Source organism: Physeter macrocephalus, chromosome 12 (assembly GCF_002837175.3).
Source record: "Physeter macrocephalus isolate SW-GA chromosome 12, ASM283717v5, whole genome shotgun sequence".
NCBI lineage: Eukaryota > Metazoa > Chordata > Mammalia > Artiodactyla > Physeteridae > Physeter > Physeter macrocephalus.
The window spans coordinates 25625802-25642652 of NC_041225.1; the positions used below are offsets into that span (position 1 = coordinate 25625802).

The 16851-nt window shown below is 46.0% G+C and overlaps 2 protein-coding genes across 3 annotated transcripts in view; one reads left to right on the top strand and one right to left on the bottom strand.

Annotated features, from left to right (window-relative positions):
* Positions 1-1251, bottom strand: part of SH3YL1 (SH3 and SYLF domain containing 1) — a 45883-nt gene extending 44632 nt beyond the window's left edge. The window contains exons 1-2 of the mRNA XM_055089018.1: positions 1107-1251; positions 660-784 (exon numbers count right to left, since the gene is read on the bottom strand). Coding sequence (XP_054944993.1) covers position 660 — 1 coding nt within the window. The 5' untranslated portion in view covers positions 661-784; positions 1107-1251. The remainder of the gene's footprint in view (positions 1-659; positions 785-1106) is intronic.
* ACP1 (acid phosphatase 1) overlaps positions 1-16315 on the top strand; it is a 105560-nt gene extending 89245 nt beyond the window's left edge. The window contains exons 2-7 of one of the 2 annotated variants that reach the window (XM_007118745.4): positions 1528-1584; positions 5910-5983; positions 6232-6345; positions 12986-13047; positions 15036-15141; positions 15300-16315. In XM_007118745.4, coding sequence (XP_007118807.2) covers positions 1528-1584; positions 5910-5983; positions 6232-6345; positions 12986-13047; positions 15036-15141; positions 15300-15377 — 491 coding nt within the window. In that variant the 3' untranslated portion in view covers positions 15378-16315. Of the gene's footprint in view, positions 1-1527; positions 1585-5909; positions 5984-6070; positions 6185-6231; positions 6346-12985; positions 13048-15035; positions 15142-15299 lie in introns of both variants that reach the window. The other variant, XM_007118744.4, reaches the window with a different exon arrangement.
* Positions 16316-16851: the final 536 nt, after the last annotated feature.

The window sequence follows — 16851 nt, forward strand, 5'->3', positions numbered from 1 at the left end:
TCATCTACCTGTTCAGAGCAGTTTCCTATTTCATTACACAAGGAAAAACCACCACAGTAAAGGAAAGAGGTCCAAGGTCCAGTGCTCACAGCACCAGGGAGGCGGCCACTGCCCCAAGAGGTTCCCCGGAACTGTGGCTGATCACAGGCAGGGCCAGGTGAGGTGCGGAGGGCCTGGCACTTACACCTGGGGAGCCCGGGAACAATGGCAGCCTTCTGATTCCTGCTGCGCGAGCCAGGCGCCGGTTGAACCCAAACTGTCCAACAAAGGCCCAGAATGTCCCCCACTAAAACAGACGGGAACGAAAAAAGATAGTGACTAATACTTGGCTTTTCAAATATTAGATATTTACAAATGAAGTGAATGATAATCGCTAAAATTAACGAGAAGAGCCATTCTGTGAACTGAATCAACCGGGGCTAAACCTGAATCACAACCGCATTTGTGGAGAGTCCAGGGAGCTGGTTCCTCTTTCTTAACTTTTGACAGTTGTGGGATAACTGAGTGTTAATAGATGCGCAACAGCAAAAAAATCCCAAAGACATCGTTTCTACCTCTTTCACCAAAGATTTACACTCCCCAGCAAAACTTCTGTAAAGCGTAAGGGGTGGTCCCGATTCCAGGTGGGGGTCAGAGGCGTCACCGACACCAGTACTCACTTGCGACCCCGAGCCTGGTCCGTTCCGGCGCCCCTGGAGCTGCCGACACCTACCCAGGAAGAGGAGGGGCCCTCCCCGCTCGGCTCCGCCTCCCAGGGCAGGGACCGGTCTAGCGAGGTGCACACCTGAGACAGGGGAGGGAGCAGGTGAACACCCGCTTTTCCAGGGCAAAGCACTACTTTACACATATTCGCAGGACAAAAACAGCAGCTAAGGGAGGTGTGCGCTCGCCCTCACCGGTCCCAGGGCGGCTGCTGAAGCAGCCCATCTTCGACAACTGGGCAGCCCAGCGGCCGTCCTGCCGCAGAGCGGACCTTGCGCAGCGGTTCCGACCCGGGCACTGGGGGCGGGGGTCTCGGGGTACCAGGAGGTGCCCGTGCGGACCCCGCCCAGCCCCTGATCGCGGGCCTCACCTTCGGCCGCGCGGCCCAGGTGACGGGCGCTCACCTGAATCCCAGGACTGACTCCCTACTCTCCGAGGACACTCGGGGACCCATCAGGCCCCGTCTCTCTGGCTTCAGTCTGTGGCCCCCAAAACCCTGGGGCTCGGGGCTACGCCCTCTCCTGCCCTCGCGTGGTCACTCCGCAGAGCCGCGTGACCCCAGCTCTCCCCCATTGGGCCCCTCCCCTTCCAGGTGGTTCTTGGTCCCGCCCCATCCCTCCCCTCCCCGCGCCCCAACCCCCGCCCTCGGGGTGGCTCTCGGCTCCGCCTCCCGCGGGCGGCTCTGGGGCCAGACTGCGCAAGCGCGAGACTGCACTCTCGCTCCGGGTGGGGCCGGGGCAGGACTACGCGGGCGCGCGGAGCGGGCCCCTCGCGGTGCGCATGCGCCGCGCCAGCAAAGTTCCGACGTGATTAGTGGGCGCCTCTGTGAGCGCGGGAAGATGGCCGAACAGGTGACCAAGTCAGTGCTGTTCGTGTGTCTGGGTGAGACAGCGCCGATCTAGCCCCACTTTGACTTTCCTGGAGGGCTGGGGAGGGCTTCGTGCGCTCTGGGCTGCGCCGCTGGACCAGGAACGGTGATGCGGAGGAGGCCGGAGAGGGGAGACCCGAGGGTGGCATGGGGCGCCGCGCTCTCCGTCAGCGCGGCGCCGTTGCCTGGGCAGCTCTGCAGGCGGGGTGTCCTTGACGTGCCCGGTTCTCTCTCCAAGCGGGGTCCCCTGTTCAGTCCTGTCTCCGAGTCGGATCCCCGGTCAGCTGCCGAAGTCCTCTATGCAAGCCTGGACCTCTAGCTTCTGTACAGTCCTTTCTCCAAGCCCGGTTCCCTTCTCACCTGCAGCACCCGTACTCCAAGCCAAGGTTCCTGGCATTGCACTTGCCTAGAATCCCTTTTTCCCCTTCATCAGGGAGACTCGAGGCCACTGGACTGATCTGTCCTTTAAGGGCCTCCTGATGCGCCGAAACGCATGACAACACTGGTTTGCTGGCATCTTTCCTCGGCCCATGCTCCCAAATGGATCTGACCTAAAGGCAGGGGAAGTGCAAAGGTTTAGGATTTCTTGATTGTAAAAGCCAAACCAGGGAGACCTGATTCCCTAGGTCGCTATGTAACAGCCCCATGTGCCAGTATTCCTCTACATGAAAATGAAGGTATTTTTAAATTTTTAATTCTTCAGGTAACTTCCAGCTCAGAATTATTTTCATTTTTAGGATTACAACAGTTAGCCTCCCTTACGTAAAATAGAGCTCACTTTCCCTTTAGCTTTCAGGATTTTTCCTTTGATAGGGCACTTCAGTGCTTCCACCCCATCGCCTTAATTCCCCAGAGAGGAAGGCCTACATGGTCAATAGTCCAGTGACTTAAAACCTTCCGATGAGTCTGCATTTCCTTCCACTGCTCTTTAGGTGCACCCTTAAAGAAGACCACAGAAGTGTGCTCAGCGTTTCCCACTTTACCCCCTTTACCGTTTCCTACCCACACACCCTCTGGACCCCCTGTTCCCCAGTACTTCAGATGCTGAGTGTGCCTCCCATTGTGTGCTTCTTTCTGGGAACCCGTTTGGCATTTTACCTGGAAAGCCTTTCTAAAAGGTCAGACCCAAGTATTCCCTTTTTTACCTTTTCCAGATCCTCTAGGTAGAGGTAGTTGTTCCCATGACCCTTTATAGAGGTCATGGGAACACCTTTCCTCACACAAATTTCATTATAATTACTTGATAGCCTCCTGAGAGTATAGCTAGATTTAGCCCTCTTGAGGGCAATAACTGTGGCTTATTTTTCTTTGTATTTCCAGCTTTAGGACAAAATATGATGCACACTAGGTATTTGCAGAATTGAATTTCTATGAGGGGAAAAGTAAAAGGCCTCCTTGTTTCACGCTGACAGCAGGCATCATTTGATTTTTAAGCTCTCCACTGAAGGCTGACTGACGGCTTCAACACATTTTTTTTTTAAAGGGCAGTTCAGCTCAGGTTGGGCATCTAATAGGATTCCATTGCCTCATTTATTTCACTTAGTATTGTTGATTAGGCTGACATAATGCACTATGGTGGCTCTTAATGGGAGATGTCTGCTTGTAAGTATTTATCTTCAGTACTTTTTTTTTTAAAGCAACTGCCGTGGTACCAGGCACTGTTCTGAGTGCTAGGGATATAGTGGTGAGGAAAACAGACAAAAATCCCTGCCTCTCTAGAGCTCACATTCCGTCATCAACAATCAGGTATTTGGTTAGGACAGTAAGGCAGGAAAGGGGGAGAGGAAGGGGAGTGCAGCTGTAAGTAGGCTGTTCAGGGGAGGCCTTACCGAGAAGGTGACATTTGAGCAAAGACTTGAAGGAGGTGAGGAAGCAAGTGTAGGGTATTTTGGAAAAGCACCCTGGACCCAGAGGAAGGCAGGTGAAAGATTTTGAAGTGAGGGTGCTGGCCACGTTCAAGAAAAGGCCGGGACGCTGAAGTTCTGGGCCTGGTGACCTAGTACCTTCTCAGTCAGACACTCCTCTGTACCTGAGGACTCAGAGATAATGTGACTGTTTTCTCAGTTCCCAGTGGATACATAAGTCGTACATAGGGGAGTAGTACATAGCATAGGGGAGAAGTTACTTCCTCACAGTGAGTGTTCTGGGGCAGAAGTCTGCAAACTCTTTATGTGAAGAGCCAGAGAACAAATATTTTGTGCTTTGTAGGTCATACCACAGGTGTAGTGCAAAAGCAGCCCTAGCCAATACATAAATGATTATGCTTGGCTGTAATCGTGTATGGACACTGGGACTTGAATTCTGTGGAATGTTCTCAAGATGTTCTACTTCTGAGTTTTTTTCAACTGTTTAAAAATGTAAAAAAATATTTTTAGCCTTGAGAACTATATACAAAGCTGGTGGGTCCTGAGCCCTAGTTTTCAGACCCACATTTAGTTTCTGTGGTGGACAGATCTGGTGAGGCCGTGTGAGGACTTGGGCTCACTGAGCGAGTTAAGCCATTGGAGGATTTTGAGCAGAGGTGGGAAGTTTAAAAAGAAGCCTTCAGCTGTTGTGTTGAGATTGGACTGAGAAGGGGTGAGGGCCACAGGAGGGAGACCCACAGTTCAGAGAGAGTTTGTGTTGGACCAGAGCTTTGCCGGTGGAGGGGGTGAGACGTGGAGTTCTGGGGGTATTTGAGGTTGCTGTTTGCCATTTCACTTGGTAGCCTGTATGCAGGACAGTAACAACAGTACATTTCTGAAACATAAAAGTTTTATTCCTTCAAAGCGTTTATCTGGACCTTTTTCAGACTGAAGTGCAGGGAAGTGTCAGATGTATACCATTGGTAAGGGTAATAGCAGAAAAGAACGGAACCCCTTATTTTGGCAAGATTATTAAGTGTTTAATGTTTTAAAGGTCTAAAGAATGTGTGCTGTTAATTGTGGCCCGGCCAGCACAGTGGGAGATGAGAGAGAACATAGTGGTGTCAGATTACCTTTTTCCTACAATTAACCAGTATTTAAATACTCTTCCTCCTTTAAAGACCAGCCCTAATTGTTCTTTCTTTTTTTCTCATAAGAAACTTTCTTATTCTTTATGCTTTTTAGAATCTTTTCCCGTGCTCCTGTAGTATATTGCTTGTCTATCAGCATTTGTTTTCCTGTTTTTATTATAGCTAATTCCGTATCTCCCATAAATACATTGCTTGGCACGTGGTAGAAACATTTTGAGGGAAGGTTTTCTGTCTTTTGTCTTTCTTCCCCTGTGTAGTAAGGAATTTGACCCCATTTAATGGGAGGTCTTGCCTCTGTCCTGCCTGCTGGGAGGTAACCTTCAAACCCCTTGGAATTTCTTCTGAGTGATAGGAGTGTTTTGTGATTCAGGGATGGCCCTGCACAGCTTATGCTGAGGAGGTAACTCGGGGTGGAGGCTGTGAGCCACACGTGGGAGGGGAAGGGGCTGGACACTGAGTTCAACCAGAGGCCAGTAATTCAATCAGTTAGGCTTATTTATGAAACCCCAATAAATCCTTGGCACTGGAGCTCTGGGAGGCATCCTGGATTGGCAGTACTCTGAGTACTGTCACACATGGGTGACGGGAATGTGACACGTCCCCAGGGACCAGAAGGGTTCCTGTTTGGAACTCTTCCAGAATCTTTGCTGTGCTCTCTGACTCTGGCCGGTTCTGCTCTGTATCTTTTTGTGATAATAAAACTATCATCCTAAGTATAGCATTTTCCTGAATTCTGCAGCCCTTCTGGAGAAATATGGAACCTGTAAGGTTCAGCTGGTTTGAAGCGAGGGTGGCTCTGGGCATCTGTGAACTGGCAGCTGCTGTAAGTTCCGGGCAGACTGGACAGCCTGGAGGACCATCCCTACCCCAGCTGGCTGACTTCTGGGTCCACAGCACTCGAGCACAGGCTCCGCACAGGTCCTGCGGTAGAAGTCTGTGTGGAACTCCTCTTAGGCCTAAATACATTTGCTTGTGTATTTTATGAAACAATATTCATCTTTATTATGTGCAGTATACTTGAAAATACATATTTTAAACTCTATTCTGTTGTATTTCATTTTAAAATAGACTGGTTGCGACCCACTTCGTTGATTTCACGACTTGCTTCTGGGTCAGTGATAGCAACCTGAAAAACGGTGATTTTGGTCATAACTGTTCTGATTTCTGATGTCTTTGTCATTTGTACTTTGAGTACTTGGACGGTTGGTGTGAAATCATTGAGCGGGGTTGGGTCAGCTGTTCCCCCAGGTTCTGCCACGTGCTGGCAGGACGGTCACCTCAGAGAAGAGTTCCTTGCTTCCCTCAAACCAGATGCCCACTCTCTGCCCCCTCCTTTTTTTTAAGGTAACATCTGTCGATCACCCATCGCAGAAGCAGTTTTCAGGAAGCTTGTAACTGATCAAAACATTTCAGATACTGTAAGTACTGTTCACTACCTTAAAGAGGCCAACCTGAATGGCTTTGGGGCAGAAAATTGTGAAAAAAATTCTTTTTCTCTCCTGCAGTGGAGGATAGACAGTGCAGCAACGTCCACGTATGAACTAGGAAACCCTCCTGATTATCGGGGGCAGGCTTGCATGAAGAAGCATGGTATCCCCATGAGTCACGTTGCCCGGCAGGTACTGTACTTGACCTTGAAGGTGCACTTGTGTGTTTTGTGTTGCAGTGGGTCATTGACAGTGGCGCTGTTTCTGACTGGAACGTGGGCCGGTCGCCAGATCCAAGAGCTGTGAGCTGCCTAAGAAAGCATGGCATTAACACAGCCCATAAAGCAAGACAGGTAGAAGAGACCTTGTTTAATTTCTAATACGTTGATCCCGTAACCTGAGAGGCTGTGAGAGGCTTAACCAGACTTATGTATAATGAGTGTGTTTATTTGAGTGTGTTTATTTAGGGTCGGCCTAACCAGCCACGATACACCCATTCTGGTTCCACAGTTCTGAAAGGTTTGCATGGTCTTGGAATTGACTTATTAAAATGCATGGTCGAGAGAGCCCTGCCTAAGAGCTGGAAGACCTGAGCTGTCATCGCCTTTTCTTTCTATCTGTGAGGGCTTTAAACATTGAAGTCATAGTGACTTAGTCTGCTTCCATTACTAGGTTGTTGCTAGAAAAAATTTCTCTTATAAATACAGAAACATACTGCCAACTGTGAAGTGCCTTAGAAATACAGGGTAATGCTGATATTATGGATGCATATCCTGCACACCAGCAGTAGTACTTCCGGGTTTTGGTTCTGGAATGCGGCCCAGCAGAACGTCCTGCGAGGAGGATGGTGTGCCTTATCTGCTCTCCAGGGTGGAAGCCACCAGCTGCATGTGGCTCTTGCACTTTGGAGATATGGCCAGTGTGATGGAGGCTGAATTTTAAATTGTAACTCATTTAAATAGCCACTTGGTCTGGTGGGCGCGTTATTGGGCTACAGGGTTCTAGACTCCCGTGGAACCGCGGGGAGGTGGGGTGCTGAGGTTTTCATGGCAGCATTTGTGGCGAGACGTCGGGGTCCGTAGGCGGCCCCGTCCAGTCACCCCCAGTCTAGGAGCTGCTGTGGGTGCTGGTGCTGGCACCTTCTATAACCACAGGGACCAGCTGCTACAGAAATACGCTTCGTTTCTGACTAGCGTGTTGTTCTAAAGGGACTGCTATTTTTATCAATATGATTATTTTGTGGAGATTCAATTGGATTTTTTAAAAACCTCGCTAAAATCTGCTAACTTCCTTTTGTATCCATCCTAACAAAATGTAGGCTCTATAGGCCAAGAAAGGTCATGGCTTGGTGTCGGATGAGCTTTTGAGGCCTTCAAAGTGAGAAGCCAAATATTTTGAAAATCAGTTGTCAAATACATTGCATGTTTGTAAGTATGGATGGCAGTGTGAGAACTATAATTTAGTATTAGTGCTTGGATCAGAACTTTTTGTAAGACTGGATAAAGATTCCTTAGTCATTGTTATACTAAATTTTGTCTCTATTGAAAACTTTGCAGATTGCTTTGCCATATAACATCGTATTTTAAATTTTGGTCGTTCTCAATTTTTATCAATTACGGAAAGGAGTGGTTGGTAAACACATTTTGCAGGTCAAGAAACAGTTCTGGAGAGAAAATAAATGACTTATTGAAGGTTATGCAGCTGCAAAGTGGTAGAACTTGGATTTAATTACAGGTTTGTTTGTTGAGGTGTGAGCCAGAAAATTCACAAAACAAAATTACTATAGAAACACTTTTAATATGTTAATAATGTCTCAGAAATTAGTAATACACACATTATTTTTGACTTAGATAACTGAGATCTGTGAACTAGTTTATGGCTACATCAGTTGACTCTGCATGTTAACAATTTACTATTTAACTATTTTAAGGACCCTTTCTTACGTGGAATTTTCATTGGAGATTAAACGTTTTTTATATCATTTGTCCATTCTGATCTCTTCAGGGTTTTGCATACCTTGCCAATGTCTACTTTCTGTTTTTTAAATAATGTAGATTTATTTTGAGTAGACCTTCAGAATTATGAGCAATCATACTTCCATGTTTTCTATTTTTAAGATCAGATTATTTTTCATACACTAAGTTTATAATAAAAGTGGGTACAAATGAAATATTTTAAATACACATTCCTTAAAAAAACAAAGCTAGAAAGTTACTGCTTAAGAAATTATTACCAGTTTTAGACGTAGTACTTCCACGTGATCTATTTTCTTTTTCTTTTTCTTTTTTTTTTTTTTTTTTTTGTGGTATGCCGGCCTCCCTCTGCTGCGGCCTCTCCCGTTGCGGAGGACAGGCTCCGGACGCGCAGGCTCAGCGGCCATGGCTCACGGGCCCAGCCGCTCCGCGGCATGTGGGATCCTCCCAGACCGGGGCGCGAACCCAGTTCCCCTGCATCGGCAGGCGGACGCGCAACCGCTGCTCCACTAGGGAAGCCCCACGTGATCTATTTTCTTTTTCTTTTTCCTGTTGCTTTTAAGAAAATTTTCTCAACAATGATTTTTTTAAAATTTGAAAGTCCTAGTGTAGGAGATGTCAGTATCACATCAGATCTTTGTTATTTTTTAGCATTTTCTAATGTTTACAGATTTCCTCTTTCGTGAGTATCACAATTTGTATGAGAACTATTCTAATATTTCTATTAAACCTGGGTTTTGTAGGCAAAATACATTTAGGGTACTTTTTTCTTTTTAGCGCATGTAATCATTTCTCTGGAGTATGTGAACTCTCACATCCGGTTAGTTCTGTGGGGATGTTTACTTTATCATACATTCTTTCCCTTTTCAGTAAACTTTATTTGACACATACACAGATGTCAGGGTGCTCAGTGCATCTTACGGCACGACCGGCTCTACTCCCTCTACTCCAGAGGTCACCACTCAAAATGCCGTCTACCTTTTTAACTTTATGGCAGTGGAATCCTATAGTGTGTATACTCTGTCAGCATTTTCCTTTGTGAGGTTCTCCGTATTGTTGCTCATAGCAAAGCTTCAGTCATCTTCATTTGTGGACTCAGTACCATTTTACAGTTAGGCTACAGTTTATTTATCAGTTCCACTCTTGATGAACACTCGGGTTGTTTCTAGTTTGGGGCTGTGTTCCACTGAATATTTTTGTATGTGTGCAGTTCTGTTGGATACACACCCCGCATCATACACTGTGTCAGGGGTGGATACACACCTGGCATCACACACTGTGTCAGGGGTGGATACACACCTGGCATCACACACTGTGTCAGGGCCGAGCAGCCTCATAAAACAAGTTGGCTACTGTTTTTTTCTCTTCTGTTAAAAAACTTTTGTCAGACAATGATGGTATTTCTACTTTAACTGTTTGGAAGGATTCATCTAATCCATTGCCTTTTTGTTGTTTCCTGCAGTTGCTGTCATTTTCTTCTGCTGTCTTTAGTTTTTCTTTGGTGTGTCGTTACCAGCAGTTTTATGTGGTCAGATTCACTTCCTGAATTTGTGTCTTGATGGTTTTCATCAGTGCTGGAAGATTCTGGGCTGTTATCTTTGTATATTTTTCTTCCCCTCATTCTTCTGAGATTCAACCTAAATGTATTTTGAACATAAATTTTTTGTGCTTTTTCTACTTTCTCCATCCTTTTCACTCTGTTTTTCAGTCTGAGATTTTTCTACTGACCTGTTTTGTGATGTACAAATCTTTCTATGTTTTCAAACAGTCCATAAGCCTCCATTTATTGAATATTTAGTGTCTGTTATTTTATTTAATTCTTTAAGGTTTATTTGATCTTTTAAATTGATTCCAGCTCTCTGGTGAAATTCTACATCTTGCCCTATATCTTCTTGAACAATTCCGATCACAGTTATTTTAAATAAAGTCTAGTAACTAATACCTGGGTCATCTGTGAGTCTGCTTTTTTTTTCTTTTCCTCTTTGTTGTATTGCTTGGTATGCTTGCTAGTTTGGATTAAATGCTGAGCATGATGTATAAACAACGTAGAAGCTTTGGGTGAAGGACCTTCGCCCCCAGATGGCTCCACTTTGGTAGGGCAGGGATTGGTTTGGAGCTGACTGGTTTCTGGACCTGCGTCGCGGGTCTCGGGCTGTGCTGGACGGGCCCCTCTCGGGTGAACTTCCAGGACCCCCACCTGCTGGGGAGGTGTTCGGCACACAGGGCTGCTCCTGTTGGGCAGCTTCTGAAATAGTTCTTCTTCCTTCCTTACTGAGTCTGCTGCGTGCGGCCTTCCACTTGTTCTCTTGGCTTCTTTCTCTGAATAGTTTAGGAACTTGGTAGATGCTCTGAGGAGAAAACGTGTGGGTGCCAGCTTCGCCTCCAGCATCTCCAGCCGGTGAGGTTGCCCACTGGCCCTTTGGCGCTTCTGCCTTCCCATCAGCGGCCTTCTGCCCAGGCTTCTCGTGACCTGGGAGGCCGGGTGCTTTGACCCACGCGATGCTGAGCACCCCTTTCATCCCCCATCGTGACAATCACGATGTCCTCAGACATTGCTAACAGCCCCTCCTGTGAGAGTCTAAAGCACAGTCCCCAAAGTGGGTTCCAGGGACCCCTAGGCCCGTGAGGTCAAAGTGTGTGAGTCAGGGATCCATTCAAAGGATCAGACTAACCATAACCAGTGAGCTTGGACAGAGTAGGAAAGTTTGCTCGTATGTTTTCACGTTCTACATGGCAAATAACCTGTAAGAAACCGCTGCTGATGGGCTTTGGTGTTGCATCAGAGAATATCCACAGTTACACAGTGGCTGTTAAAATACTGCTTTTAAGCTACGTACTTGTGTGAGGCTGGGTTTGCATATTTCAGCAGATCAAATGCAGAAGCGCACAGGAGAACCGTCTGCCTTGAGTAAGCAGACATTAAAGAGATTTGCAAAAATGTAAAACAGTGCCACTCTCCTCCCTAAGTTTCAGTGTGGAAAGTAGAGCTGTTTTTCATTTATAAAAATGTTATAATAACAGGTAATGAATTTTTATTATTTTTAAATGAATAATAAGTGTTATAAAAATTTCACTTTTAATAGCTTTGGTGAATATTGGTACAATAGATTTAACCCTAAGTAACAAGTTGTTTAGAGGGAAGAGGCCTAAATCATTTTTAAGAGTTAAACATTTCTGCCTCCAGGAAGTTTGAGACCTCTCTTCCGAGCTCTCGCCAGGGCCCAGGGTCCGCAAGTCCTCTTGAGGGCCGGAGCAAGATGCCAGCTGCCCTTGGTGGCTGGTCAGCCCTCTCAGGCAGCCAGGCTTATCTGTAGCAGCAGAGGGCCCGCCAATTTGCATACCTGGTCCTGTGCAGGCGGTTGGGATTTTGGCCTTTCTGAGCCTGGCTGTCATGGGAGCACGTTAATGATTGTGCAGAAGTGTTTAGTTTTGATGGGCGTTTTCTATTTTTTTTCTGGCAATAGGGTTGTTTTGCCACAAGCTGTTTCATTTATAGCTGCAAGCGGAAATCCTTTACCATGCATTCTTTATAAGAAGTTAATTATAGCTGTTCCTCTTCTTCCACAGTCATTTTAACATCTAAACATCATGTAGCTACATGTAGCTGTCAGTTACTAAGTCTTTCTTAGGATCTGCAATTGCAGTCATTCCAAAATTAAAAACAATGTTTAATATTTAATCTCAGGACATTTCTCAGACAACGAATTTGGGGAAATAACTTGTAGTATTTGTTCTAATAGATTTTAAAATAAGCTAGTACCTTGGGAATGTTAGCAAAATTTGGTCCCAGTACTTTATTAATGTGCTGCACTAAAAATTAATGCAAGTGCATACTAAGAGCCAAAATTTATTATTTTTAACAGAACAGTGAGTGTATTTATGGCTCTTTTGCAGCACTGATTATAGTAGAGTGTCACTACTCTGTTTAACCAGGTATTCTAAATCTTTGTAGTTTCATTGTGCCACTATATTTTAGAGGATTTTTTTAGTGATGAAGATGAGTATTGAAAGCATTCTTAGAAATTATTTCCATCCTTGATTACGGCATGTTTCCCTTCCTTCCTTCCTTCCTTCCTTCCTTCCACCTGCCTACCATTTTTTTAATTGAAGTACAGTTAATTTACAGTGCTGTGTTAGTTTCAGGTGTACAGCAGAGTGATTGTTATATATATATATATATATATTCTTTTTCCGATTCTTTCCCCTTGTAGGTTATTAAAATTGAATATAGTTGTTCCTTTCTTATTCTATCATTATTTATACTAGTAAAAAATCATAAGAGAGTTTTTTGTTTATATTTTAGTGAGTTTATGTTTATGAATTATGTCAGAAAACAGTGCAAAGTTTAGGTTAGTAAATTAGTAAAAATTAGTAAATTTAGTAAATTAGTAAAAATACTGAGTGGCACTCTCTTCTGTGTCACGTCCAAGGTATGGATATTTAGTGAGAATAGAGAAGATCCGGAGATTCAGTTACTCATGTGTTTCTTTCTAGTGAGCCTGACCACCCTACTTAAAATGTTATCTTCCTCTCTGCCCTCTTCTCTGCTTTAGTTTTCTGTGAGGCATTGTCACTCCTGAGAGCTGCCCACCCTGTGTAGGAGGGAAGCCCCACGAGGACAGCCGTCAGTGCTGCAGTTGATCCGTGTCACTGGGGCTGAGGATGGGTACTTGTAGGATGAAAAGTAGGGCTCACGTACGGAACACTTTAATAAGTTAACTGAATTATACTTTGTTTCTAAGAAGTCGAAGATGAAGTATAAACTTTGCATCCACATATTATACTATTTTATGATTATTCTAGGGAACTGTATAAAATAAAATTTATTTGCAATACAATTTCAGGAAATCAGGTTAACTGTTTTAACTTTAAAGTACCTTAATTGATTTATAACTTAATTAGTGAGTAGCAGATTCAAGTATAGCCTTATTATTTTTTTTTTTAAGGTTCTGATTTGGATCCTCTAGGCTTGATTGGTCTAAATGTAAACATTATGTTTTCACTTCTCATTTACTTTTAGGTTACCAAAGAAGACTTTGCCACTTTTGATTACATACTCTGTATGGATGAAAGCAACCTGAGGTAATCGTGTTTTTAAAGGGTATTTCTCTTCAACTCAGTTCAGTAATAGGCTAAGCAGTTTGTTGTCCAAAATGATTTTTCTAGTACCTTAAACTTGTAATATATAGTGATGGTCACAACATGTAGAAGTACTTATTTAGAATAGTAAGAAATCCAGAGAATAATTTAGAATTGAAGTCTCATAGATCTGTTTACACTGAGACACACCCTTTGGTAAGGAACACTCTGATATATAAGGTGATGCTTTGTTTTGCAGGAGAATGAGTCTGTTATTGCTATAATGATTCACGGCCAGCATGGTGTTTTATTGTGTTTCTCATCTTATTCCCTCTTACAGCTGCCCCACACCAACCCCCAAAAAAGGACTAACAAAAAAGAAGACTTTTTAGTTCATTTAAATTGTTGATTGCCTTAATCAATTTAAAAAACGAAAACTGTCAGATTAAGGTATTAGATAAAAATGGCTAAGCATGGTGTGTGTCATGTGCTGTGCACGCCAAAGCGCTTCCTCCGGAGGTTTGCACTGTTGCTCCGTCTTATCAAAGAGGAATTCGAGGCACAGAGAGGTTACGTTACTTGCCCAAGTTCACAGATTCAGTGGTTGGGTGTGTTGGAATTTTAGCCTAGGCTCAGTGAGGCAAGAGTCACACTCACCACCGTGCCCTATTGCCTCACATGTGCGTTTGACCCCAGGGGACATGGATCTGGGCAACAAGAAACTTGGTGTGGCATTTCTTCAGCCAGGCATTGGTAACCAATGATGAGAGCGTTTTCCTGGGCCTCTCCTCGTGAAGTCTGAGGTGGGCTTACATGTATTATGGGCTTCATGTATTAAAATTAGACCTAACAAACAATATGATACAATGTGACCATGCAAAGATAAATGAATAGGATGTATTTTACAAATATAGAGGCAGACTCGGGCTAAGTGACCAAAGGGAATGTATGAGCAGACCATGCGCCAGTTGCAAGACGGGCACCGTGCTGCCTGTCACACGATAGGTCTTGCCGGGTGAGATGCCTCAGCAGTCCGCCCGCGGGGCCTGTGGTGTCTGCCCTCACCTAGAGGACAGAGCTGGGCCCTCGGTGTGAGCACAGGACCACACTGCCTTGCTTCCTTGCTAACCTGTAAGTGTGGCATGTGTTTGATTAACAGAAACTCTTTCCTTTAGTCACCGTTGTAGGGTGGACAGGTACGGATGCAACAGGCTCGCCTAGGTTTTCATTAATCACGAACTGCGTTAGAATACATAGATTTTCTGTTCTTGTTTTTCACTTGTTAGTTTTGTTTTGTCCTCATTTTTCTCACTTACAGAATAGCTCATCAGTATCATCAACTGTGTCTTGTTAGAGAACTCTGTGTGGCACCCTGTCTATTAATGAGGTGTCCAGACGTGGTTGGCACTTGGTGGTGCAGCCCGAGCCACCCCTGCCCCCCCCACCCTTCACGTTTCAGCCTCGGTGGCTTCCTGGGGAGGGTCTGTGCTCTGAGGCCTCGCGGGTTTCCCGTTAGACTCTGTTGTCCCCCATAGAGATTTGGTAACCAAATGCAGGAACAGTCCACACGAAGCTCAGTGAGAAAGCTGAGGTGAGAGATGGGAGCCGAGCCCCGCCGGCTGTGGCGTGGGCGCACGGACCACCGCCGGGACACCTTGGCGTGGAACCTCCCGCCCTCTGGGACTTGGTTCTCGTGGCTTTTTGCGTTCCATTCTGTCACCGTGTCAGGAGAATGCTAATTATTGTCTGACTCAAAGCTGTACATTTTGTGTAAATCCCCTGCTGTTGCGAGCTCCCTTGCCTGAGAGACAGAGCCCCATGACTGCGGCCCCACGGAGGGCCGTACAGAGCTGCCGAGTGTTTGATTTCCTCTTTAAATCAGGTCACTTTTGCTGGATTTTGATATGGATGCTTCATAAAACCGTAGCAGATGTCCCAGTTTAACTTGAAGCCATAGATCAGAAAACTAAGTTCATGTTTCAATTTTACAGAGATTTGAATAGGAAAAGAAATCAAGTTAAAAACCACAGAGCAAAAATTGAACTACTTGGGAGCTACGATCCGCAGAAACAGCTCATCATCGAGGACCCTTATTATGTAAGTATGGTTCTCCCTTCCATCCTGCGGTTCACGGGTAGGGGTAACGTAGAGACCAGCCTGTCCGTGTGCCCTAGCGTCGGGAGTCGGAGGCAGGCTCCCGAGGGGCCTTTTCCTTACGCAGGCTTAGTTACTCTTCCTTTTCCCTGTCTTTTCAGGGTAATGACGCGGACTTTGAGGCCGTCTACCAGCAGTGTGTGCGGTGCTGCAGAGCCTTCCTGGAGAAGGTTCGCTGACCCGGGTCCAGTCCTGCTGCGGCCCAGGCTCGTTCCCACCGGCCCGCATTCTCAGTCAGGTGTCACAGTGTCACCATTCCCTAGCCAAGGCCGCAGCCCTTTTCTCAGTTGACTCACTGTTTCTTACCTTAAAAAATAATTGTAGATGGAAATCAGTTGTTGCGTTTGGTGGACGAATAAATAAACAATTTTGATTCAGACAGTTTATGGGGTAAGCGTTCTTAGACTAGTTGAACCTCCCACTTTGCCCCAGTTACAAAAATAGCGGAACAAAACAAAATAGTAGAGCAGCACAATAGAACATAATGAAGTAAAACACCACTGTAAGGCTCGTCGGCATCTGAGCCCACTGGCACTTCCAAGAATCTGCACTACCTCTTCCCTCTGTGTGGACGGGGCCCCTGCCCTGCACTACCTCCGGATGCCAGGGCCTGGTGTCCAGTGATGTCGGCGAGAAGCGTTCACACACATGCACAGGGCACACCTGTGCACTTACAGGACAGGAAGGAGGAAGATTTGTGTGACTCAGCTTCAGCACCTTCACTCCTTAGTTTGTGTCTGTCTAGTTGATTTCATGAGGAAGTCAGCTTATGTGTTCCCGTCTGAACCCCTTTGCCTCTGGAAGTGTAATTGTGTCCGGGAAGAAGGACACTGTGCTGGTTTACCTTAGCGTCAGTTTGGGGACCACGTCTGCTTTTCCGTGCGTGTGATTAACCTGAATGTCAAATATAGATCAGCTTAGGTGGGAAAAAATAATAAGTGGGAAAAAGTCCTTTTATGTTGGAATGCTTAAGTATCGATATGTTAAGTATTCTTTTATCAGTGCTTAGTTTATAGGCAAATATAGGTAATTTCTGTGCACTTGGAAATAACTGATCTAAAATTCATATGAATCTATGTCAGAAAAGATTGTTTTCAAATAAACTGGGGAAATGACAAAAATACAACTAAGTGCCAGTCTGGTGTCTGCCCGTTTCTTTACTGACAGGTGAGAAGAGTCAGAAAGCGTCGCCTCCTCTGTCCCTTTTGGATGCCGTGTGCCGTGTGCCTGTCTGCTCGGTGCCGGCAGCACCCCGAGGAGGGGCGTAAGTGCCTAAGTAAGCACGTTGCTCCCGCTTCGGTGACCTGTTCCTGGAAGAGGCTGGCAGCCCTGCGGCCACGGCGGCCTCACCTCCGCCCCCACCCTCAGTGGAGTGTGGGTTCTCCTCCTTGGGGCCAGCACCCCGAGGCAGACCCCTGCGGATGGCTAGACGAGGGACAGCTTTTCTCCGCTCCCGGTCTTCACCCCAGGTCATCGCTGACGACCCGAAGTCCTGGGAGGGCTCCGAGTCACAGGTCAGTCTGAGTGACGGCCGCTCAGAAGCAGGGAGAGTTCAGAGGGGCGGCTTCGAGCCCTGGGTATCCCGGGGGTCCCGGACGGGGGCCTGCAGTCCTGAACTCGCTCGGGCCTGAGGGATGGGGGCGGCAGGCTCAG